Source organism: Macrobrachium nipponense, chromosome 6 (assembly GCF_015104395.2).
Source record: "Macrobrachium nipponense isolate FS-2020 chromosome 6, ASM1510439v2, whole genome shotgun sequence".
In the NCBI taxonomy this organism is placed as follows: domain Eukaryota; kingdom Metazoa; phylum Arthropoda; class Malacostraca; order Decapoda; family Palaemonidae; genus Macrobrachium; species Macrobrachium nipponense.
This window is the reverse complement of record NC_061108.1, coordinates 81106096-81131043: the sequence shown is the minus strand read 5'-3', so window position 1 is coordinate 81131043 and position 24948 is coordinate 81106096. Positions and strand designations below refer to the sequence as shown.

The following is a 24948-nucleotide window of genomic DNA, read 5'->3' as shown; positions in this document are numbered from 1 at the left end:
TCTGAATGGATTACATCCCAGGACAACATAATTGCCGGACTCAACCAGGCCCCTCTGGCTACTCCTCCAGCATTCGGTGCTGGATTGCTACAGCTCCCTCCTCACGATTCTCTGCCTCCGTTCAATGAACAACCCCTGGAGAGTGGCGTCATACGCCCCTTTCCAGGACGGTCTTATCTCCATCCCGGAATGCGGCACTTGAAGGATTGAGGACTTCGAGTTCTATCCAAAGGGCCTCCAACCGCTGTTCATTGGCTACGCCAGGCTTACAGACGCAGCCATGACTAGAGAGGATAAGGTTCCGAAGGAGACAGTCCTTTACTCCCGTGACCAGGCTCAAAGAGAGTGGCTCAGGTGTTTGGAGGAAATGGACTGTACAAACACTAGAATTCAAGCCTTTAAGAGTCCCTTCACCATCTTTACGATGGATGAAGAAACCCCTCTTCCCTTCTTGACTAAGATCGCTACGGTCACCATTCCGGCTGCCCTGAAGGGAGAATCCTTACCCCAATTAAGGGAAGCAGACCCCACCTCTCCTTTGCTCCCTTCACTTGGAGATTTGTGGGAGGATCTGCCTAGTACCTTCTCAGCGGGCAAGCTCAAGCCAGACTGCGCCATGGACCAGTTCGGCGAGAAGCTACCTAGACTTCCTGACAGCCTCATTCAAGCTGAGTTTGAGGCCAAGTCTAGGCTTGCCAGGTCCATGAATACCATGGCAATGACGGAAGTAGCGGCTCTTTCTTATGCTTCAGAGCCGCTCTTCAAGCTCCTGACCAAGTCTCAGACGCACACGGTCCAGTCTGACTTGTTCGAGTTCGCGACTGCTAGGGTTAATTGCCGGAAACACGTCCTCCAGGAAGCAACTATTCGGCATGAACCGAATAAGCTGCTTTCCTCCAACATCTGGGGGGGCAGACCTCTTTCCTGAGTCTATGGTCAAGGAGGTCCAGGCTGAGGCAACAAGGCTCAACCAGAGCCTCAAGGATCGTTGGGGTCTCACAGCTAAGAGACGCCAAGATCAACCTGCAAGAGGTAAGACACAGAAGAAACTTAAACGTTACCAGCCTTATCAGAAGAAGCAGCAACGTTTTACCCAGGCTGTTTCGGCTGTGCCAATTGTCCAATCAGCCCAGCCTTCTACCTCCAAAGCTCAAACTCAACCCATTTATGTGATTTCCCCTCAGCCTCAGCCTTCCACCTCCTACGCTGTCTCCCCAGCCTTTAACCAAGTGTTCGAGGGCCAAGCCTTCCAGCACTATGACCGGTTCGGCAGGGGAGGTAGAGCTAGGGTATCCTTTTGTCAGAGAGGATCAGGAAGGTCTCTCAACAGGGGAAAACACTTCCGTGGAGGCTGCGGAGGTCACTCGACCCAGCAGCAGTGAGAGCTCGAAGGTAGGAGGGAGGCTGTTTCTCTTCCGGCATCGGTCGGGATTCAGCAAATGGGCACAAAGCATTGTGTCAAAGGGCCTGGGTTGGAGTTGGATTGCAGATCCTCCTCCATCCAGACCATTCCTTCAACTTCCATCAAAAGAAATGACGGAGTATGCGGAGGAGCTCCTCCAGAAAGGAGCAATAGCGAGAGTCAACAGATTAAAATTTCAGGGTCGCTTGTTCAGCGTACCAAAGAAAGGCTCACTAAAAAAAAGGGTAATCTTAGACTTGTCCCGCTTAAACTTGGCCATTCGCTGCGACAAGTTCAAAATGCTGACTATCTCGCAGGTGCGGACCTTACTTCCCCGTGGGGCCGTCACCACCTCTATCGATCTTACAGACGCATACTATCATATCCCTATTGCAAGACACTTTCGCCCTTACCTGGGCTTCAAGCTGGGAGATCAGGCATTCTCCTTCAAGGTAGTTCCCTTCGGTCTGAATGTAGCACCCAGGGTGTTCACGAAGTTGGCGGAAGTAGTCGTCCAACAACTGAGGTCTCAAGGGATAATGGTAGTAGCGTATCTCGACGATTGGTTGATTTGGGCTCCAACAGTCGAGGAATGTCACAAAGCCACACTGAAAGTAATTCAATTCCTGGAGTATCTGGGGTTCCAGATAAACAGAACAAAGTCAAGACTCACTCTGGAGTCCAACTTTCAATGGCTGGGCATTCAATGGAATCTATCCTCCCATACTCTGTCGATTCCATCAGCCAAGAGGAAAGAAATAGCGAAGTCAGTGAAACAATTTCTAAAGTACAAATATGCTTCAAGGAGAAACCAGGAAAGAATCCTGGGTTCCCTCCAATTTGCCTCAGTGACAAACATCTTGATGAAAGCCAAACTGAAAGACTTAACCAAGATTTGGCGCTCACGAGCAAATGTCAGATCCAGGGACAAGTTATCATCAATTCCACAGATTCTACGGAATCGTCTGCGCCCTTGGACAAAGTTGAAGAACCTGTCCATATCAGTACCCCTTCAGTTTCCTCCTCCGGGAATTACCATCCACACAGACGCTTCACTAAGCGGCTGGGGAGGATATTCTCAGTTCAAGAAAGTTCAGGGAACATGGTCACCTCAGTTCCGCCAGCTTCACATAAACGTATTGGAAGCAATGGCAGTGTTCTTGACTCTGAAGAGGTTACATCCGCCAAAGAACTCTCACATAAAGTTAGTTCTGGACAGCGCAGAGGTAGTCCATTGTATAAACAGGGGAGGCTCAAAGTCAAGACATCTGAATCATGTCATGGTAGCCATCTTTTCCCTGGTGGACAAGTTCAGTTGGCACCTCTCCTCCACCCATATAGCCGGAGTGAGAAACGTCATAGCAGATGCTCTATCCCATTCAGTTCCTCTGGAGTCGGAATGGTCACTGGACAACAGTTCGTTCCAATGGATTCTCCGGAGGGTTCCAGGCCTGCAAGTAGATCTGTTTGCATCTCAAGCGAACCACAAACTTCCCTGTTATGTGGCTCCCAACCTGGACCCTCTGGCCTATGCCACGGACGCCCTGTCCATAGATTGGAACAACTGGGAGAAGATTTATGTCTTTCCTCCAGTGAATCTTCTCCTGAAAGTACTGAACAAACTCAGGACGTTCAAGGGTCAAGTAGCTCTAGTAGCTCCAGACTGGCCGAAGAGCAACTGGTACCCTTTGATTCTGGAACTGGATCTTCGTCCTCTTCAAATTCCCAATCCCAGGCTCTCCCAGTCAGTACAAATGAAGACTGTGTTCGCTTCCTCAGGAATTCTCAAAACCCTAACTTTATGGACTTCATGAAGTTTGCGGCCAAGAAAGATGCAGATATCGATCCACGAAATATTCTTTTCCTGGAATCTGATAAAAGAGATTCAACTTTAAGGCAGTATGATGCTGCAGTCAAAAAGTTGGCATCCTTCCTGAGAGAATCAGACATTAAAATCATGACAATCAATTCAGCTATATCCTTTTTCAGATCCTTATTTGAAAAAGGTTTAGCAGCTAGCACCATTACGACAAACAAGTCAGCCTTGAAGAAGATTTTTCAACTGGGTTTTAACATAGACTTGACAGATTCTTACTTTTCGTCTATTCCCAAGGCTTGTGCTAGACTTAGACCTTCAGTAAGGCCTACGTCAGTGTCATGGTTCTTAAATGATGTTCTAAAGCTGGCTTCAGATACAGATAATACGACATGTTCATTTATAATGCTCTTAAGAAAAACACTATTTTTATTAAGCTTGGCTTCAGGAGCTAGAATTTCAGAACTGTCGGCGTTATCCAGAGATGCGAATCATATAGAATTTCTTCCCTCAGGAGAAGTTCTGCTTTCTCCGGATCGCAGCTTTTTAGCAAAAAATGAGGATCCTTTGTTGAGGTGGGAACCTTGGAAGGTTATACCCCTTCCTCAAGATCTTTCTCTTTGTCCAGTAACGACCTTACGAGCCTTTCTGTCCAGGACATCCTCATCCTCTTCGGGTCCTCTCTTTAGAAGAGAAAAAGGTGGTACTTTATCAATTAAAGGTATAAGGCAACAGATCCTATACTTTATTAAACAAGCCAACCCTGAATCCTTCCCCAAGGTTCATGATGTCAGGGCAGTAGCCACCTCAATTAACTATTTTCAACACATGAATTTTGATGATTTGAAAAAGTATACTGGATGGAAATCGCCGACAGTATTTAAGCGTCACTACTTAAAGTCCTTGGAATCTCTGAAGTTTTCAGCAGTTGCGGCTGGTAACATAGTTTCCCCCGACTCTGCTTAATAATTGAGTTGAAGATCCAGATCTCCTTTCTACCTATCTCAGCCAACAGTTTGTCTATACCTACCGTATTCATCTACGTCTACCCTTGAGTCTTAGCTGCTCTTGTGATGGTCTAGTGGGTGTCCCTTATTTTTTTGCTAGGGTCACCCACAATTGATTGTATATATTGATCTTTGTGATGTGGTCCCCTTATTTTTATGCTAGGGTGCCACACCTCCATTTACAATGGTTATGGATTTGTTTATTCAGATCTATAAACTTGTTTAACATGTTTTAATGTAAGTTTGTTCATAATTATACTTTATTACATTATTGATACTATTTAATTATAATTGCTTTAACTATTGTTGCCTATGATAATCATACACATGTGTTAAGTTCAACATATATCCCATGTAAGCCCTTGTATATATATGTTAACTTTAAGTTAATCTTAAGTATTGTTCCTTTCCATATTATATGAACAATTGTGTATGTGTATATATTTTCTTGCAAATATAATATTTAATTGTATTTTAAGTTTTATTGAGACCTTCTTTATTTTCAATCTTGTGCTAATTCTCTGGTACAATTTCGCGCAGCGACACGAACTGAGCCCAGAAAAAGGATTTTGACGTAAGGAAAAATCTATTTTTGGGCGATTGGTTCGTGTCGCCCAGCGAAATCCCACCCCTTTCCAACCCTGCGCTCAAGATTGACTGCTAACTTTAGGATGGCCACCAGAGGCGCGGCAGTCCCTAGCGTGGGTTGGAGTTGTAGTAGTTGCTGCCCCGTTCTGTGGGTCGGCTCCCCTCTTGTGGGGGTTTTGTTGTGGTCTCACTCGCCCTAGTGTTCATACCGACGCCCTCTTGGAGGGTGAGCGAGTCAGTTATACTGACCTTTTTCTTTATTTTGTTTATTCTCTGGTATTTGTTAGTTCATTTACCTTAGAAATAATGGATTAAAGGATATTTCGCTGGGCGACACGAACCAATCGCCCAGAACTAGATTTTTCCTTACGTCAAAATCCTTTAATTCTGAGTAGTGCATATATGCATGATGGAAGAACAGGTAATAAAACATTTTTTAAAATAAAATTAAATATATACCATTAAAACTAAGTCCACTATCACTTGGATTTTGGCATATTCATCAAAAGATTGTCTAGTTCACATTTTTGACTGATTTTGATCTTCTTTACTCATGGTTTTATATAAATTTAATCTGAATTATCATACACTATTCAAACAAAAATAAAAGCATATTATAACTATATTTTATAGTCTACCAACATTAGAGAAGTTCCTAACAAAAGATATAGAGATTTGTAATTTAACCTTTTACAGCAATAGAACTGCTTTCTCTATCCATTGCTGCCTTCATGCTCTCCCGACGCTGTTGAATCTCCTCTTTTGTGGCAGTGTCAGAAACTTCCTCACTAACAGAACCTGAGAGAAAAGCAAACAATGATAAATATAATATTAAACACATATTGATACATACTTTAATGCATTATGCTCCCCCTACCCAAGACAAAAGTTATTACAAAGGTTGATGAAACATCTGAACTCAAATTATCTAGTTAGACAGAATGTGTTTTTTATTTTCAGTAAGTTCTACAATGTTTACCTATTTTCTGTTTACCACAATCTGAAAACTGACAAATCTATATGCATATGACTGTCTCTTGGAGAGGATTAGTATGGTTCAGTCACAGGATTCAAAAGCTTCCATCATTATTTGTGAAGTCTGAAATGCATAGCACAATGAGTGACTCAATTCAAATTCCAGAGATCAACATAGCCAGTCTGTGTTTGAGTTCAGTGTTTATTTGAATTTTTTCCTAGCTAATTGAGCAAACCACACATATTTCTGGTACACACAGTGCCCGGGTTTTGTCGGGTTCAAGTTACATCGTTCCAGACTTATGGTGGTAGGCTTACGGCGCCATCATCCCTGCTTTTTCGTTACCATAAGAGGATTTACAGCACCATAAACCGTGGACTGCCGGTAGTGGATTAGATATCATATTCACAGATGTTACAGCTATCACCAAGTCCAAGGTCTGTAAGTATATATAGGCACTTCTGACCATTGTGCCATTGAGATGGTCATATCTATCATTCAGTATTACAATATCCCTAATGCCACCAATCGTTTGCATGAAAATTACACTATGATCTATAATAGGTTTTGAGCAATGGATGGACTAACTCGCACATGAGTAACATAATATTACACTCCATACAATTTGAATGAACTTAGCATGAAAGATGTTTATTTCACTTCAATGATCCATATATGACTTATGGCAACTGCAGTAGCTCAGCACAGGACAGAGCAAGATCAGTGTGCCTTGACACTTGATAGGGGAATGTATTCCCCCTCTTTATCCCATGATATTTTATTTATTTGCTCATAAATATAACCAGGGATTGCTGTTGGTTTTAGTTCTTATTTCATGTGATAGTATGTTAGCTATAATTATAATTTTGCAAAGAAAAGTGCAAAGAAATATTAGGAAAAACTGTGTAAACCTCACAAAAAGTTACTGAATCTTCCCATCTCAGTATAATTTGACATAAATATGCCTAGAATTCGTTACTGATTTTAGTTGTGTTATGTCAACTGTAATTATAATTTTACAAAATAAAAGAAATTACAAAAATGACATTTTTATAATAAATTTTTTTATACATATACTTAGCAAGTACAGTGGGGCCCCCGTATTCGTGTTCTCTGGATTCGCGGACTCACACATTCGCGGATTTCTCTCGGGAACGTTTCCCCGCTTTATTCTCAGAAAATTCGCGCATTCGGGGTATTTTTCTATGAGAAATATCCACAAATTTCAGTTTTTTTTTATTAATTTCATCATAAAATGCACTTTTTGTGATAAAACTATTAAAAAACCAAGTATGAAAATTTTTAGTGGTTTTTCTTGTGTCTTAACTAACAAAATAGGCTGTTTTTAGCGTTTTAATAGGGGTTCCAAACATTCGCAGGTTCTAACTATTCACGGGGGGTCTGGTACGCATCACCCGCGAATACGGGGGACCACTGTAATTACATTGCTATTAGTTCCTACTAATTGCAGTAGCTTAATTTTAAAATTTGTGGTAATGCTAATTTTATTTTGGTGTCAGGTACCTCAAAACCAAGGAGTGAAGGGGATCAAAAGGAGGACATGAATGCCAACAAAGGACCATCTAGATTCCATGACACTACAGTCATCTTAACTTGCTTTGAAGTATCAAATGACTTCATGAAGTCACAAATATCCAGATTCTCCAATAAATTCAGGCCTCTAAGCCTAAACACAGAGTTCAACATAGCTCTGTAACACTTTATGGTTGAAGTCAATAAGGCTTTAGAAGACCTTAGGAGGAGTAAGAAGTCCACTATCTGTGCCAGAGTGGTCTTAGGAGATGAGATGTCATGTCCTCGGCACAAGCTGCAAAAAATTGCCCACTTAACCTGTATACTTTGGAGGAGGATTGCTGTCTACAACTGGCAATAGCTTCTACAGCTGCTTTTGAAAACTCTTTCGCTCTGACAAGCTTCCTGACAGTCTGATGCCTCGGCACAAGCAGCAAAAAACTGCCCACTTAACCTGTTTGCTCTGGAGGAGGATTGCTGTCTACAACTGGCAATAGCTTCTACAGCTGCTTTTGAATACCCTGACAGTCTGATGCCTGTCATAGAGAGAGTGGACAAACCTTGGTGAAACCAATGGAAGTGCAACTGCTTGAGTAGACTGTGGGAGTAGCCTTGGGAAGTCTATTAGCAACCCTAGAAGATCTATGGACCAATCCTTCTGTGGCCAAAATGGAAGTAATATTAGGGGCATGGAAACACTGTTGTGAGACTGGAATTTGTTGATTACTTCCCTCTCACCATGCAAAAAGGAAGGAAGGCATACACATCCAGGTTGGACCAGTCCTGGATAACTGCATCCATTGCCCAAGCCAGAGTTCTGGAACAGGAGCCCAGAACAAGGGAAGGCAGTGATTTCTTGACATCACAAACAGGTCTATCAATGGTTTTCCCCACTGTTTTCACAGGTTGGTGCACACCTGTGGACTCAGCATCAACTCTGTTGGTAGAACCTGCTTGCAGCAACTTAATTCATCTGCTAGGATATTCAATCTGCCCTGAATAAAGCGGGCGGTGATCTGTGTGTGGTTGGTTTCAGACCAAAGAAGATCCTTGGTCGCTTCAAAGGGAGAACAAATGTGTGCCTACCTGATTCTTTAAGTAGGGCAGGGCTGTCACATTGTCAGTGTACAATGACGGTCCTTCTACGAGCCACCACCGAAGGTCCTCCTTGATTTTGGTAGCAATCAGGAAGACGAAGGAGTCTGGGAGAGTTTTCCTGCACCAACTGGCCTTTGGGAAGAAGTGAAGGGGTCTTGAGTGAAGTCTTCCCAAACATACAAACTTCTAGATGGATGAGATCATGACCAGGAGGCTCCTCCATTGGGTGGCAGAGCAGGACAGGAGAACAAGAAATTTCCATACTGTTTGGAGACAAGAAAGCATTCTGTTCTGGGACAGAAAAGCCCCCAAAAAACCCAGAGAGTTGATCTTCATCCCTAAATAAAGAATTGACTGACTAGGAACTTACTATGATTTCAGGAAATTGATTAATAAGCCCAGCTCCAGGGCTAGCTGAAGAGTTTCCTGAAGGTCTTCCATGCAATGAGTCCTTGAGGGGGAACATAGGAGCCGGTCATCAAGATAGAGGCAAATATTTATGCCCTTCAAATGGAGCCATTTTGCTATGGGGGCGAGAACCCAGGTAAAAACTTGAGGGGCAGTGGAGAGGCCAAAGCACAGAACACAAAATTGGTAGGCCCTATCCTAGAATACAAACCTTTGATACTTCCTTGAATTTGGATGTACAGGAATGTGCAAGTATGCGTCCTGCATATCGAACACCACCATCCAATCTTGACAAATAGAGGATAGAACTGTCTGGCTTATTTACATTCAGAATTTTGATGTCTGCACAAAGCAATTCAGGCGCTGATTTCCAGGACAGGTCTCCAACCCCCCTGATGGCTTGGGAATGACAAAAAGGCAATTATAAAATCCCTCCAAGGTGATGTCTTTGACCTCTTCTGTGGCCTCCTCCTGGATCATCGAGTCCAACTCCTCTACTAGGGCCGAAAACCTCTCCCTGCCTACAGAGTAAGCTGTCAACTGAATGGGTGCTGACACAAGGGGAGGTTTCTGTGTGAATGGTTTTGCATAGCCCTCTCTGAGAACTTCTAAAATCCATGGCTCTGCTCTCCTTTCTTCCCATTTCCTCCAGAAATGGAAAAGCCTGGCACCTACTGGGGTAGTGAGGACTGGCTCCTCACTTGCTAGAGGAGGGTCTGGTGGAAGTCTTCTAGGAAGGGCAGACTGACTGATGGTTACTACATATGTGATCGAGGTTGGGCTCTGGTTCAACCTCCTCGAAAAGGCTGTTGCTGTAAAGGAGAGACATTCCTGGAAAGGGGAACTGTCGGAGCACACCCTGACTCCCTAGAGCGCCTGGCAGACGGTGTGAGCAAGTCATAAGTAGACTTTTTCTGTAATTCTGAGGCTAAACGCTCAACTGTAGCATTAGGAAACAGACTAATAGGATCTAGTGAGGCAACCAGAAGAGAAGATCTTTGTGAGGGTGTCACCCTTTTCATAGTAAAGGTGCACAACAGTTCTCTTTTCTTAAGGGGGCCAGCCAGCTAATGCCATATTTTAAGGACAGGACTTTGACATTCATACCACATAATAAGGTGACTTGGGACATCTCCAAAACACACATGATTTTTGCCTCTGACCTTCAGTTTTGTGATGCCAGGGCGATTTATCCCGAAAATAAAATTTTTTTTCAAATTCTACCTCCTCCCTTGATATTTAATATTAAGAGCTGGGATTACCACCATATATAGACCTGATGTAGACCTCCAATCAAATGATTTTTTTTTTTTTTCTAAAAGTAATTTTTTTGATAGATATGAATTTTTTCATTATGGTAAAAAAATAAACCCTATTAATCAGGAAAATTTTTTAGAAAAAAATAAACAAATAAAAAACTGGAAAAATGGCTTCATTTGCTTATTATTAATGTCCTTCTAAGTTATATACCAAATTTCAATGCTATAGCTTTAAAACTAAGGGAGATGATACAATTTGAAGGCCAATAAGTATAGTTTTGAGATAAGGGCATTCAAAGTTTTTCTTTGCATTTTTACAAAGACAATTATGAATTTCATATTTCTTTTTGGGTATTAATAAACCAAAAGTACGTTATTTATCAAAATTTAATCATAAATGAAGATCCCTTTGCTCATAGATCGTAGCCTGGGGCACTGCGTCAGGCAAGACGGGGGCACTCCTTCCTACGCAACTCTCTCTCTCTCCTTCCCTAACTCGGCTTATTAAGAGCGAATTTTCTCCTTCTGTATGTTAGTGAGATGTTTTCCTTGTCTCTTCCTCTGGCATGATGAAGTTCTTGCCAAAACAAAGATAAACAGATGTAAAAGCAAGAGAATGTCAGAGGTGAAACTCAAACGTGTACTCTCTTTTAACAAAGACAGCAAGAGAATGTCAGAGGTGAAACTCAAAAGTGTACTCTCTTTTAACAAAGACAATGTTAATAAATTATAATTATTATGAATTTCATATTCCTTTTTGGATATTAATAAACCAAAACTGTTACTTATCATAAATGAAGATCCCTTTGCTCAAAGACCGTAGCTTGGGGCAGTGCGCAACGTGTGAGTCAGGCAAGTTCCTTACTACGAACCCCTCCCTCTCTCTCTTCACTAACTATGCTAATATCACAGATATCATGATATTCCGAACTCATATTAGAGCAAATTTTCTTCTTCTGTATGTTAGCGAGATGTTTTGCTTGTCCTTTCCTCTCTGGCATGATGAAATTCTTGCCGAAATAAAGATAAACAGACATAAAAACAAGCCATCTTGCTTGGTGAGTCGTACCCGCGTGAAGTCAGATTAATCAACAGATATCACAAGTTTAACATACGACTAGAATTTGAGAAATATCTAGAAGTGTTCGTGAACTATCGGTGATAAGATTAGTGTGAAAATAGTAGGATAAAGCGTCTTCTAAGTTAGTTTATCAAGTGTAATACTATAAATCAGAACAAGATGGCAGTAAGTTCCAACTGCGGGAAGAGGTGGCGTAATTTGGCGTGTCTAGCAGATTCGCAATACGATGAGGTAGCAGGAAGGGAACTGGCATTTCTCATCTATGAAATCAGCAACAGTCCTAACCAAAAAGATACAAAAGCATTCATAGATATATTAGAAGGATATAATCCTTCAAACTGGAACAAATCTAATGAAAACATCTTGAAAATAATTGAAGAAGTTCCAAATAAAATCCAAGTGGTCAAGAGACTCATAAAGAAAATATACATAAACCAACATATTCCGACAAAGAAAATGAATAAGGTGAATCTTGTGAATATCCTAATTGATGCATTAGGAAAAAGAATGCCAAAAGCATGCAAACTGTGTAAGGTTTGGTATAGCATAGTCAATCCACAAAACCTAATCAGAAAATGTGCTGCATGCAACATTCCGACCCATCCACAGTGTGCTGAGGTAATACAAGATTTGAGAAAAGATACAAGAATTTTTTGTTCAACATGTCTATCATGGATAGACAATGTTATTAAATCAAGATTGAATGTACAAATAGTTGAGGATGAAGAAGAAGCGAAGAAGAAGAAGAAGAAGAGAAGAAAAAGAAGGAACGGAAGAGAAGTAAACAAAAATGAAAATGACAGAAAAAAATAAGGAAAACAAAGAACAAGATAAAAGTATGGATGCAGAGATACTCATTGATACTACATATGAGGCAATAAAGCAGCATACCTACGAAGAAATAAATTACGATATGACAACAGAAAAGCAAATCCCGAAGAGGCTCTACCCAGATCTATACAATGACGGGAAAGAGGAAAAAATAGACAAGAAAGACAAAATCTGCAACCTTTTGAAAAGAGGGAATTGCAGATTTGGAGAAAGATGTTACTACAAACATCCTAAGATATGTCAAAACTATGAAATATATGGTAAATGTGCATACTTAGATGGATATGGGGATGATTGCAGAGATCTGCATCCAAAAATATGTAAAAACCAAAAATAAAAGAAGGAAAAGGATGTAAGTTCGACAAAAAATGCAAATATATGCACCCTGTAGCCATGAATCATAATCAAATAAATAACCAACCAAGTAATAAAATCCAAAATAAGAAAGAAACAAATAAAGAGAGAAATCAAGAATATCAGGTAAAAGAGAAAAGCAAACCACCAATGAGATATGCAGAGGTGTCAGCAAAAAATTTCAAAGCATCAGCTCCGAAATTCTACTCAAGAGATAATAACTGTATTTATTATGCAAGAGGATATTGCAGAAACGGAGAAAATTGCAGATTCAGACACAAAATGAATAATTATGATGAAGGAAGATCAAATATTATGGAAAAGTTGGATTTTTTAATGTCAGAATTTCTGGAAATGAAAAAAAGAACAACATACCAGAACAGGAAAGAGACATGGGAAAATCCTTATTACTACCAGTATTAAATGAAGGAGAAAAAAACACGCAAACCATCATAGTGATGAATGCGCAGGGTTTAGTTACGAGTAACTCAAAAAGAAAAATAGAGTACTTAGAAGAACTAACCCAAAATGAAAAGAAAATAGATATAATGAATATAAGTGAAACCTGGTATTCCCAAGAGACTGGGAATGATGATCAAATAAAAAGGGTTCCAAACTTATAGATCAGATAGAAAAAATAGGAATCAAGGGGGAACCGCAATATATGGGAAAGACAAAAAACAAGGAAAAATATATGAGAAATATAGTAACTCAGAATGTGAACTAATAGCGGTAGAATTTGAATCTGAAAAATTGATGAACATAGTAATATATAGACCTCCTAATACTAAAGAGTTTGACTTAATAATTGAAAAATTGGATGATATATGTAGAAATCACAAGGACTGGACTATTCTCCTATCTGGTGACTTCAACTTTCCTTTCGTAGAATGGAAAGAACGAATAGGAGATGGTTGTACTTATACATATAAAAAAGAGAGTAATAGTAGTGCAGAAGATAAGAGGCAATTTGAAAAGCTATTAGATATGCTACTAGAATACAACATTCAACAAATAAATCACCTGCCAACAAGAAAGGAAAATACTTTAGACCTAGTATTTGTGAACGAGATGAATTATGTTAAAGAAATAATAGTTTATAATGCGAATATTTCAGACCATAATGTCATAGAATTAACAGTTCATTCCAAAGCAAGTGAAAATGGAAGATAAGCAAGAAATGAAAAAGTGGGAAGGATATGGAAAATACAACTTCTACAGTAAAAATATAAAATGGTCAGAAATTAATGAAGAATTAAACAAAGATTGGGATAACATTTTCGTAAGTGATGACATAAGGGTAAATACGGAGATATTATATAAAATATTGGAGAAAATAGTGGAAAAATATATACCGAAGAAGAAAAGTAAACATCATTCATGCATACCAAGAGACAGAAGGATCTTGTTCCAGAAAATCAGAAAGTGGAAAAAAGGTCTTGCAAAAGAAAAAAAAATGCATGGAAAGTTATAGAACTAAAAAGTAAGATAGAAAATGCAGAACAAAAGATTATACAATCAAAAGAAAATGAAAAACGGGACTTGGAAGAAAAAACCCTATTAAATATCAAGCAAAACCCCAAGCTATTATATCATATGCGAAGAAGATGAATAAAAGAAGAATAGAAATAGGCCCTCTGAGAATTGAAGGGAGATTAATGAATGAAAAAAAGGAAATTTGCAACATACTGGCAGAACGATATAAGAGAGAATTCACCCCTAGAATAGATAATGAAGATAATGATATAGAAGTAAGGGATGAAAATAGTGAATATTTAGCTGACATAGATATTAATGAAGCTGATATTGTGCAGGCTATTAATGAAATTAAAAATGGAGCTGCTGCAGGGCCTGATGGAATTCCTGCTATTTTGTTAAAGAAAGTAGTTCATTCTATCGCAAAGCCACTTGCAATATTATTAAGACAAAGTGTAGATACAGGCAAGATTTATGATGAGCACAAATTAGCATATATTACCCCTACTTTCAAAAGTGGATCAAGACTAGAGGCAAGTAATTATAGGCCTGTGAGTCTAACATCACATATTATGAAAGTGTATGAAAGGGTAATGAAGAAAAATATTATGAAACATTAATAAAAAATAATTTGTTTTAATAAAGGACAACATGGTTTCGTACCCGGAAAAAGTACACAAACCCAACTGTTAGTCCACCGTGAGAACATATTCAAAAATATGAAAAGCGGAAATGAAACAGATGTGGTTTATTTAGACTTTGCAAAAGCTTTTGATAAAGTAGACCATAATATATTAGCGAAGAAAATTAGAAAACACAATATCGTGGATAAAGTAGGAAGATGGTTAAAAGAATTTTTACACAACAGAAAACAGATAGTTATTGCAAACGACGAGAAATCGGATGAAGTCAAGGTAATATCCGGTGTGCCGCAAGCTACGGTGTTAGCTGCAATACTGTTTGTTATTATGATTGAAGACATAGACAATAATGTGAAGGATTCGGTAGTGAGTAGTTTCGCAGATGACACAAGAATAAGTAGAGAAATTACTTGTGATGAAGATAGGAACGCTCTACAAAGAGACCTTAACAAAGTATATGATTGGGCAGAGGTAAATAGGATGGTATTTAACTCTGATAAATTTGAATCAATAAATTATGGAGACAGAGAAAGAAAGCTATATGCATATAAGGGACCTAATAATGAGACCATCACAAATAAGGAAGCAGTTAAAGACCTTGGTGTGATGATGAATAGGAACATGTTATGCAATGATCAAATAGCAACTCTGTTGGCAAAATGTAAAGCAAAAATGGGAATGTTGTTACGGCACTTCAAAACAAGAAAAGCTGAACACATGATTATGCTTTATAAAACATATGTTCGTAGTCCACTTGAATATTGCAATATGATATGGTACCCACACTATCAAAAGGATATTGCACAAATAGAGAGTGTACAAAGGTCCTTTACAGCTAGAATAGAAGAAGTTAAGGACCTAGACTACTGGGAAAGACTACAATTCTTAAAATTATATAGTCTAGAAAGGAGAAGAGAATGCTACATGATAATTCAGGCATGGAAACAGATAGAAGGAATAGCAGAAAATATCATGGAACTAAAAATATCAGAAAGAGCAAGCAGAGGTAGATTAATAGTGCCCAAAACTATACCAGGAAAAATAAGGAAAGCACACAGGACATTAATCCACTACGCACCAGCATCGATAATGCAGCGTCTATTCAATGCGTTGCCAGCTCATCTGAGGAATATATCAGGAGTGAGCGTAGATGTGTTTAAGAATAAGCTCGACAAATATCTAAACTGCATCCCAGACCATCCAAGATTGGAAGATGCAAAATATACCGGAAGATGTACTAGCAACTCTCTGGTAGACATTAGAGGTGCCTCACACTGAGGGACCTGGGGCAACCCGAACAAGATGTAAGGTCTGTAAGGTCTGTAAGGAGATGAAACTCAAACGTGTACCCTCTATCATGTTTCTGTTCGCACTGAAGGGTGGTAAGCTGAGAACCTTCCCTCCTGCAATTCATGGAATCTCTACAGATGCCATTGCTCACAATTTATTTGACAATAATTATCAAAATTTACGATAACAAAAGAAATATTACATTTTCTTGTACGGATCAATGTTTTTGGTTTATTGAGTTACATTTACAAATTACCCTGTGACTACGAAAGTAAGAGGAATTTTGACAAAATATTTTGTATATGCATTCCCCACTGTTATACAAAGCTCCATGAATTTTTTCATGACTGCATTTTATGCCCTATACCCCTCTATATATATATATATATATATATATATATATATATATATATATATATATATATATATATGTATATATATGTATATATGTATATATATATATAGTAGCTCCTTGACGATGTCTGAATAAAGACGAAAGCGCTTGGATTTCTGACTATCATTTTCCCGTGGTATTCGCTTATATATATATATATATATATATATATATATATATATATATATATATATATATATATATCGGGCTACAATGTCCTTTAATATCTAATTCGCTCTACCTCGGAATTAATATATTTTCATATATGCTTAACCGAAGGGGAATTTTTTCTTGATAATAGACTTGCCTGGATCGGGGCGCGAACCCAGGATCCTTCCAAATCCAGGAACGTCAGTGAAGCTTTTATATGAATCACGGAAAAGTGATATGACTTATATATATATATATATAATATATATATTTATTATATATATAATATTATATGTTCTATATATATAATATATAAATTAATGTATATATATATGTTAATGTATACGTATATGATATATATATATATGATATATATATATATATGGTTAATATATATATGTATATATATATATATATATATATATATATGGTATATTATATATATATATTATATATATATATATATATATATATATATATAGATCTATATATATATGTATATATATATATATAATATATATATATATATATATATATATATATATGATATATATATATATATATCTATATATATATATATATATTTATATATATATATATGTTACGCAAAATGTGGATAATTGCCAAATGTGTACATTTTGCAATTAATTTTGCCTATTGTGTACAATTTGCAGGCACCAAGCGCTGCAAATTGTGCACAATAGGCAAAATTAATTGCAAAATGTACACATTTGGCAATTATCCACATTTTGCGTAATATATATATATATATATATATATATATATATATATATAATATATATATATTTATATATATTAATATATATATATATATATATATATATATATATATATATATATATATATATATATATATATATATATATATATATATATATATATATATATATATATATAGGGGTACTGGCTGGCCCCCTTAAGGATACCAAAGGAAAAGAGAGCTTCCAGTTCTTGCACACCATCACTGATTGCCTTATCTGCACAAGATGGGACTCCCTGCCAGTCCACTGCAAAATTATCCTGGAGGGAGGTGCTTTCTTTTAAAAATGTTTTTCACTAGATCATCTATCTCTAATGAAGTGACTGTGACCTTGGCTGAAGCAAACACTGCCCTTCCCAAAGAATCAACCAGACCAGAGAAGTCCCCCTGGGACAAGGCAGATTCCCAGGGAAGGGGCTTCACCTCTGGCATACGAAAGATACCTTCCCTTTGACAAGTGAGAAGGTGAGGCAAAAAATGTGGGCTTGCCAAGACTCCAGACAGGCAACTGTCATTACTCAACAACGCCTTCTTCGAAGAACAGGAGAGAACCATTTTTGTTAGTTTGACTAAACCTAATGGTTGCCTTATAAAAGCGGAGCCTGGAGATAAGGAGGCTGCTTGAGAAGAATGTAAGGTAAAACATACTTCAACAACAAAGCATAAGCCAACGTCAGTTGATCTTGAAAGTTTTCTTCTTCCTCTGATCAATTCCAAGAAGGAGCTAAAACATGAGAATCTTGAGTAATAGATGAAGGCTTCCTCAAAAGGTCTAAGATACTGTCGAGGCAGCGGCTGATCGGGTCCAAAGACCCATTCTGAACAGCAGTAGTACTGATATTCATGAAGTCTGACTGCAAAGAAGGCAAATGACGCTTGGGTTAAGGTGTCAGATGCACAGCAGGTGGTGGTCCAAGGCCAAATGCAACAGACAGAAGCAAGTGGGGAGGAGACACAGGAGCACATCGACGCTGAAGAGTCCTCAGAAATAGGTGAGTATTAAGACAAAGGCCTAATGACCACTGATCGGTACTTAGCACTAATAGCACAAACAGACAATGGAAGCTCAGAATGCAACGCAAGCTATGGCACCACTGAACACTTGTCTCCCAAAGGGCACTTGACTTCCACTGGACACTTGGGCAACAAAACACACTCTAAGCTTACTGAGCGCTCAGCTCCAACTGGGCACTCGACTCCCACTAAGCAGTTTTCTATTCTCCCTGTGCTCTCCAAAGTTGCAGAAAAACTTATTTTTAAGCCACTAAACATGTATGAGGAATCCAAAGGATTGCTAACTGATAGTCAATTTGAATATAGAAAGCAGGTAGGTACCTGCAATCCTCTTTTAGATTTGACATACCATTTACAAGAGAGCCTTGATAAGGGTTTTGAGTGAAGAGTAATTTAAACAGATTTTAGTACTGCTTCTGATTTACTAAATCATAAGGCACTTATAGGCAGTCCCTGGTTATCGGCGGACTCAGTTAATGGCGATCCAGTTTTATAACACCATAAAATTGGTGATTTGTAGCACTATAACAGACCAAGTTTTGCTTATTGGCACCATAAGATGCTGATAACAGAGTTATGGCGACATAACATACCCAACAGAGGTGCCACTAAACAGTTATTGGCACCATTAATTAAAACTTGCGCCCTAAATCGCCGTTTCAGTTAGTGGCGGTTACAGCATGTCAGCACCCCGCCGATAACCAGGGCCTGCCTGTATTCATAAACTTCAGAATCTTGGAGTGGGGGAATATGTTTTTGGTTTACTTCAAGATTTCCTTACAGGGAGGAAGCACTAAGTTGCTGTTGATGGAATCTTTAGCAAACCAAGACCTATTGTATCTGAGTTCCACAGAGTAGTGTTCTTGGTCCAATTACTCTCAGTGTATATACAAGTGATATGGATGCTGGCCTAGAAAACAAGACTGTTTAGTACTCCAATGATACAACACTTGCTGGTGTAGTAAAGTCTCCACTTATGAGAAATAACGCTGCCCTTAGTCTGAATTGTGACAAGGAAAAGGTTGATGAATGGTGTATTTGGTGGGGTATGAAGCTGAACTCCAGTGAAATGAAAGCACTATTCATTAGTACAGCTCATACTTATTTTCCATGGTCCGAAAGAACATTCCACCCATGAAAATTCCTCCAAGAAAATTCTACCCACAAAAATTCCACCCTTCAAAAATTTTATCTAATAAAATTTTCTCTCCTCAGTCTCTCTTTCCCCCTCTTTCTGTTTAATTAAGTTAAACAACCATCATCATTAAACGACCACCATCTTTACGTAATGGTAATTACTTTAAAGAACCATCTTCATTAAAGAACCACTATCTTTACAGTAGTGTATTTAAAATTTTGACGACTTAATTTAAATAGTTGTCTTCTTTAAGGTTTTCCTTGGTGAGACCTTCATAAATTAACTAGAGCCATTTCTTGTTTAGTATATTTATTGAAGCTATTTTATGTTCTGAATATTTGCAATGGCCTTAAAGTTTATTATAAGTGAAAAGAGAAAAAAGAAATTGTGTGACGACGAGGAAAACTGTATACAAGAAGCACCGAGATAATCAAGCAAAAACGAAAACATATTGGCGATGCGAACTATTTTATCAAGGCTGCAAGGCCCGTATTCACACGCCTTGTAATTATAATGAGCCTACATTGCTGTATAGTTTGGGTAAGCGTATTCCTGCCGCTTCACATGGAGATATTGAAGCATGAGTTGCTGTGAGTGCAATGTGTGATACAGTTTATGGTGGATGTGGATCATCGACCAGAGATATAATTGCAGGTGCCAGTCAGCCTCTAGACATGAATGGATAATCATGGCTACAAAATATCTACTGCCTTTCCTGTAATATTCAGAACTGGAGACGAACTACTTTAGGGATTCCTACTCTTCCGACATCTCGCACAGGCTATGAAATTCCAGATTCTTATAAATATCTTCCTGATGGATAACTTTTCTAAGTGTATGATAGTGGTATAGAGGACTCGGACCGTATTTTAATATTTGCAACAGAAGCAGGATTGGATGATCTATCAGGAAATAACATATGGTCCTGTGATGGAATGTTTTTAAAGCTTCTCAAAATCTCTGGACCCAGCAGCTATTTACTATCCATTTTGTTGTTAAAGGAAGGTATTTCCCTCGAGCTTTTGTACTGTTGCCTAATAAACAAGAGGCAACCTACAGAAGACTTTTTTTTTGGCTATCTTTGAATTACGGCCAAAAAATCAACTAATCCAATGAATCGTGGATTTTGAATTAGCATTGTACAACGCTTCACATGTGTTTGTAAGTGCTGATATATCAGGATGTTTATTTCATTTTGGCCAGTCCTGCTGGTGTAAGATTTGTGAACTAGGTAAGACAGGTCAGTATAATACTGACTCTTCGTTGTATTGAAAGTGAATGTTTTAGTGCTTAGGCATTCTTGCCCATCCATGATGTTGTTGATGGTTTTGAACTACTGTCCGATAATGAATATATACCTACAGAATTTATTTCTTATTTTGAACAGACTTACATTGGTGTTCAGCATGGAAGAGGGGAATGGAGAAGAAGAGTTCATGTTTGCTTATGTTTGTCTCTGTTTCCCATATTTCTCATTTATAAAATAAATCTTTTTTGGGTGGAAATTTCGTGGGTGGAATTTTACATGGGTGAAATTTTTGTGGGTGGAATTTTCTGGGAGAAATTTTCATAGGTAGAATTTACACGGCACCTTATTTTCAACCCCATCCTCCCCTTCAGGCTGAACGACTGATGCTTTACCTATATACTTGGGAGTAAATTTTGACATGCATCTAATGAAAGTGACAGCAAATGATGCAACTACTTTAGGTCATTTGTCTTTCCTTTACTAGAATACTATTCTCTGGTGTGGGTTTTTGCTTCTGCCAGAGATTTATCTCTTTTAGATAAAGTGGTTCAAGGTGGTAATTTCTGTTTCCTAACTTGAATGGTTATCACTTAGACTATTGATGGATGGTCTCTTATTTGTCAATTTTTCTCAAGCTGTATTTTAACAGATCTTTCACATACATAATTGATTCCTGCTCCACAACATCCGCCAATATGTTAATAATCACAGCCACACTAGTTACAAGAATTAGGCCACTGATTTAGCAACTCAAGCCTTCATATAAGTGCTGCCCCTACAACTGGAGCCTCATTAATGTGACTCTAACAACTGAATTGATGGCTAGTCTTGAAACAGGAGCTACTCCTAAGATCAAAGCTGTGTAGTTTACAAGACCTGTGCCAGTTTCGATTAAAAGAAACTCCTTTGGATGACTGATGCTGCATCAGTTACCAAACCCATAACACTGATAAAAAAACTCAAACAGCATAATGAGTTGCATCTAAGCTCCATCAGTTACCAATATTCAAAGACTGTGAATAGTACCACTTTAGAGCCAGTACTAAAACAGATTAAGTGATCATAACACTCATATGATTTGTTTATTTTTACTGAATTTCTTAAAGTATCTCTTCAGACAGACTAATTAGTCTTTGTGGCTACTTATCCCTGTAATCCCATACATAGAGCATGATCACAGTTAGCATAAAAAGCAAATGTTGACAAATCAATCTCCACAAGCACTGGTGACTTAATAGAAGATAATAGAACACTAAGGACAATCACAGTCATCAAGTGATCCAGACCCACAACAAAATAACCACAGTGGTGTGGACTTTGCTTTAAATTCAAAACTGAAGCTTGACAATCTACTATTTTCTTTATTGGAGTTTCAAAGCAACTCTTCGAGAGGGAAATACAACATTTTCAGGTTATCTAGAAAAATGTCAGAAACACTGTTTTAGTAAAGTACTGAAGCTATTTCCAAATAATGCAGATTGATTTAAAATCTTTAACAGGAAATTTTGAACTCATTCTGTGGTTGATATAGCAGAGAGATGTTAATTCAATCAATAGTTCTATTGAACAGATGCTAGTTGCTTTGACTTCTGAGGGAGCATAGGAAGTTATTGGTGTCAACCATATAATATATGCCCCAAGTTCTCTAAGGATTTGAATTGCATGGACTTGACTTAGATTCTTTGGTGGAACAAAGGCAAGTATGCCCACACAGTACAAACAAGGTTCCTTGAGAGGCTCAGAACCTAAACTATGGTCTTCCACTCATTTTAAAGGGCAGACTACTCCCCATTCAAACCTTATTTCTACCTATCATAATGGCAAAGGCAGTAGTTCTTTTTTTCTGTCCTTCATCAATAAGTCTGTTTTATCACAATAGGGCCAATGAGATGGAGGGAGTATGAAACAGAAATTTGGGACACAAAACAGGGGCAAAAAACTATTTCAATATCAAAGAAAGGCAAGCCAAACTGAGAGAGAGAGAGAGAGAGAGAGAGAGAGAGAGAGAGAGAGAGAGAGAGAGAGAGAGAGAGAGAGAGAGAGAGAGAGAGAGAGAGAGAGAGAGAGAGAGAGAGAGAGAGAGAGAACAAGCAGAATTGAGGATAAAACTTTAAAAGCCACTGAGGAACGGGGAGTGGACTGGTTGGTGCAGTTTACTAACTGCATGCATGATACAGATTTACCATAGCAAATTGTGAGACCTCTGTAGGTAGCTATCCCTAGATACCAGAAACACCAATGGTCACACTGCCTTAGTCAATTTACATATGTTGAAGGACATCTTCACTCACCACTTTCCCTAAGCTAAAGGGTCGGATGCCCTGAAGCGTCTTCAACTATTTCTAACCAAACCCCTTTCGTGTGCCATACCCTTCCCCAATTCCTCCTTCATTTTATCATACCATCTAACCATTTGCCTTCATTTTGAGCATCTACTTCCAACAGGTTCCATTCATACCCTCTTCATTCCCTTCTCATTCATCATTACAATATACCCAAACCCTATCCATCTTGACTCATTTACCATATCAGTAATCTTCATCTCTCCAGTACTTCTAATTTCTTCACTTTCCAGCTTCCCAAGCAACCACTTCTGTTTGCTCCTAGTTTCTGTTCCCCTTTCCTTCTTAAAGAACATGTTTCTGAACCATACTTCATCAGTGATCTGATTACAGCACAACAGATCCTAAATTTTAGTTTCTTTGGCCTTCTTTTGTCACACTATACCTGTCACCTCCCTCCATTTCCCCCAAGCTGCTTTTAACCAGCTTTCAACCCCAGTTTCACATCCTCCCTCCTGACTTACTGTAAATCATAAGTACTCTAAATTCTCTACTTATAAGATCCCTGCCACTCCCTTCCTCCTCCTTGCAATTCTTCTTCAGTCTCTGCCATAATCACCAGATTACCTGCATATAACAATTCCAATAAATTTTCATTCCTAATCCTTTCACTCGGTATAAGCATAACCAGTGCAAACATAAATGGGTTAACTGTTGATGTAAATCAACTCCAGCTTCAAACATTTAAGTTTGCCACAATCTGTTATTACTGCTGTCCTTAGTCTTTTACATGGAGGCTGTTACATAAAGCAGGTTACTATACACCAAAGTACATGAGCACACAAGACAGCAGGAACTACAACATGATGTTCCTATTCCCTCAAGAGAGGGAATAGGAACAGATTCAAGGAGTAAACATTAAAAATGAAAACTTCCGGCAAGAGCCAAGTAAAGAAAGTTACTCTCTACAATATTATTCAATGCATGGCTGACGGATCCAACAAGGTAAGCAGATCATACATGGATGCATTAATATTGCCAAGAGCCAATGCTTTGGTAAGCAAAAAGGATAAAAAATGAAACTGCACCAAACCATCAAACATATTAATGGAAGAAAAAGGAATCCTAAGGTAAATCATTTCTGATAGGAGAAAATGTGTAAAATCCATGTAAAAACACAAAATCATGAAAAGGGGGTATATCTAAAAAGAGTTCAGTGTATCTCAGGATACATAACAAGCGTTTGAACACTTGGAAGTTATGCAAAAGAATAAGTAATACTGTAAAATTTGTTGCAGACAGTAGATGGAAGACTGGGCAAACATGTTGGAACCCTTTTTCTTTCAGCTCTTCAAGGCAGTGTCACTCGGATCTGTTTATACGGATGTTAGATGAAATATTTTATAACAAATAGGGCACTTTCCAAGGATTTGAGGTCAACAGGTACTATCCTTGTAGCCAACTCTCAGAAATATATCCTACATAGACAGGATCAAGTCCCTGTTCCCTTTAGCTTTCTATTGCTTTCAACTCCTATCAAGGGTGCAGCAGGCACTTTCCGCTGCCAAGACAGAGCAATTCATAGAATTCCCTCAGAATCAAAGTGTTCTAAGCTAAATTTCATGGGAAGTATCAAGGTGTAAATGGCCATGAATTCTGTCCTGTTCTAGTTTAAATAGCTATTTTGCAGGCATATGGGATTTGTGATCAATGGCAGATCGGCACATAATATGTCAGCTGCCCATGATATCAGAACTTTTTCAACTTATGTTCATATACAGGCAGGATTTTATTTTGCGCATGCAAAGGTATCACAGATTTTAGGAAATTCTATGGGATGGCACAAAGATGTTTAGCCTACTCACTGGACCCCATAGTAGGAATAAAACAAGAGGACCCTGGTTCATGTGAAGTTCCTGGCTTTATATAATTCATCATCTTCATCACTTAACCATCCTTTCATTCTTCCCTCAAAGCATTTACTATGAAGTAGACTTCCCAGATATAGTGCTGTCCTCTGCTACTATTGTCAATCCCACGAGTACTCTACAGTAGGATGGGTCTACTACCCCATGGCATTCCATGCTGGGTCTTTCTTTGGTGGATGGTGGATGTAGTTACTTAGGAGTACACAATTTCAACCCCTCTAGAGTTACTTTTACTTCATCATGCTGTGTCAG

At 38.5% G+C, this 24948-nt stretch overlaps 1 protein-coding gene across 4 annotated transcripts in view; it reads right to left on the bottom strand.

Moving 5' to 3' along the window:
• The window catches only part of LOC135216276 (intermembrane lipid transfer protein VPS13D-like), a 999641-nt gene that overhangs the window by 656100 nt on the left and 318593 nt on the right, over nucleotides 1–24948 (bottom strand). For all 4 annotated transcript variants that reach the window (XM_064251439.1, XM_064251442.1, XM_064251440.1 and 1 more), the window contains one exon: nucleotides 5501–5611. In XM_064251439.1, coding sequence (XP_064107509.1) covers nucleotides 5501–5611 — 111 coding nt within the window. The remainder of the gene's footprint in view (nucleotides 1–5500; nucleotides 5612–24948) is intronic.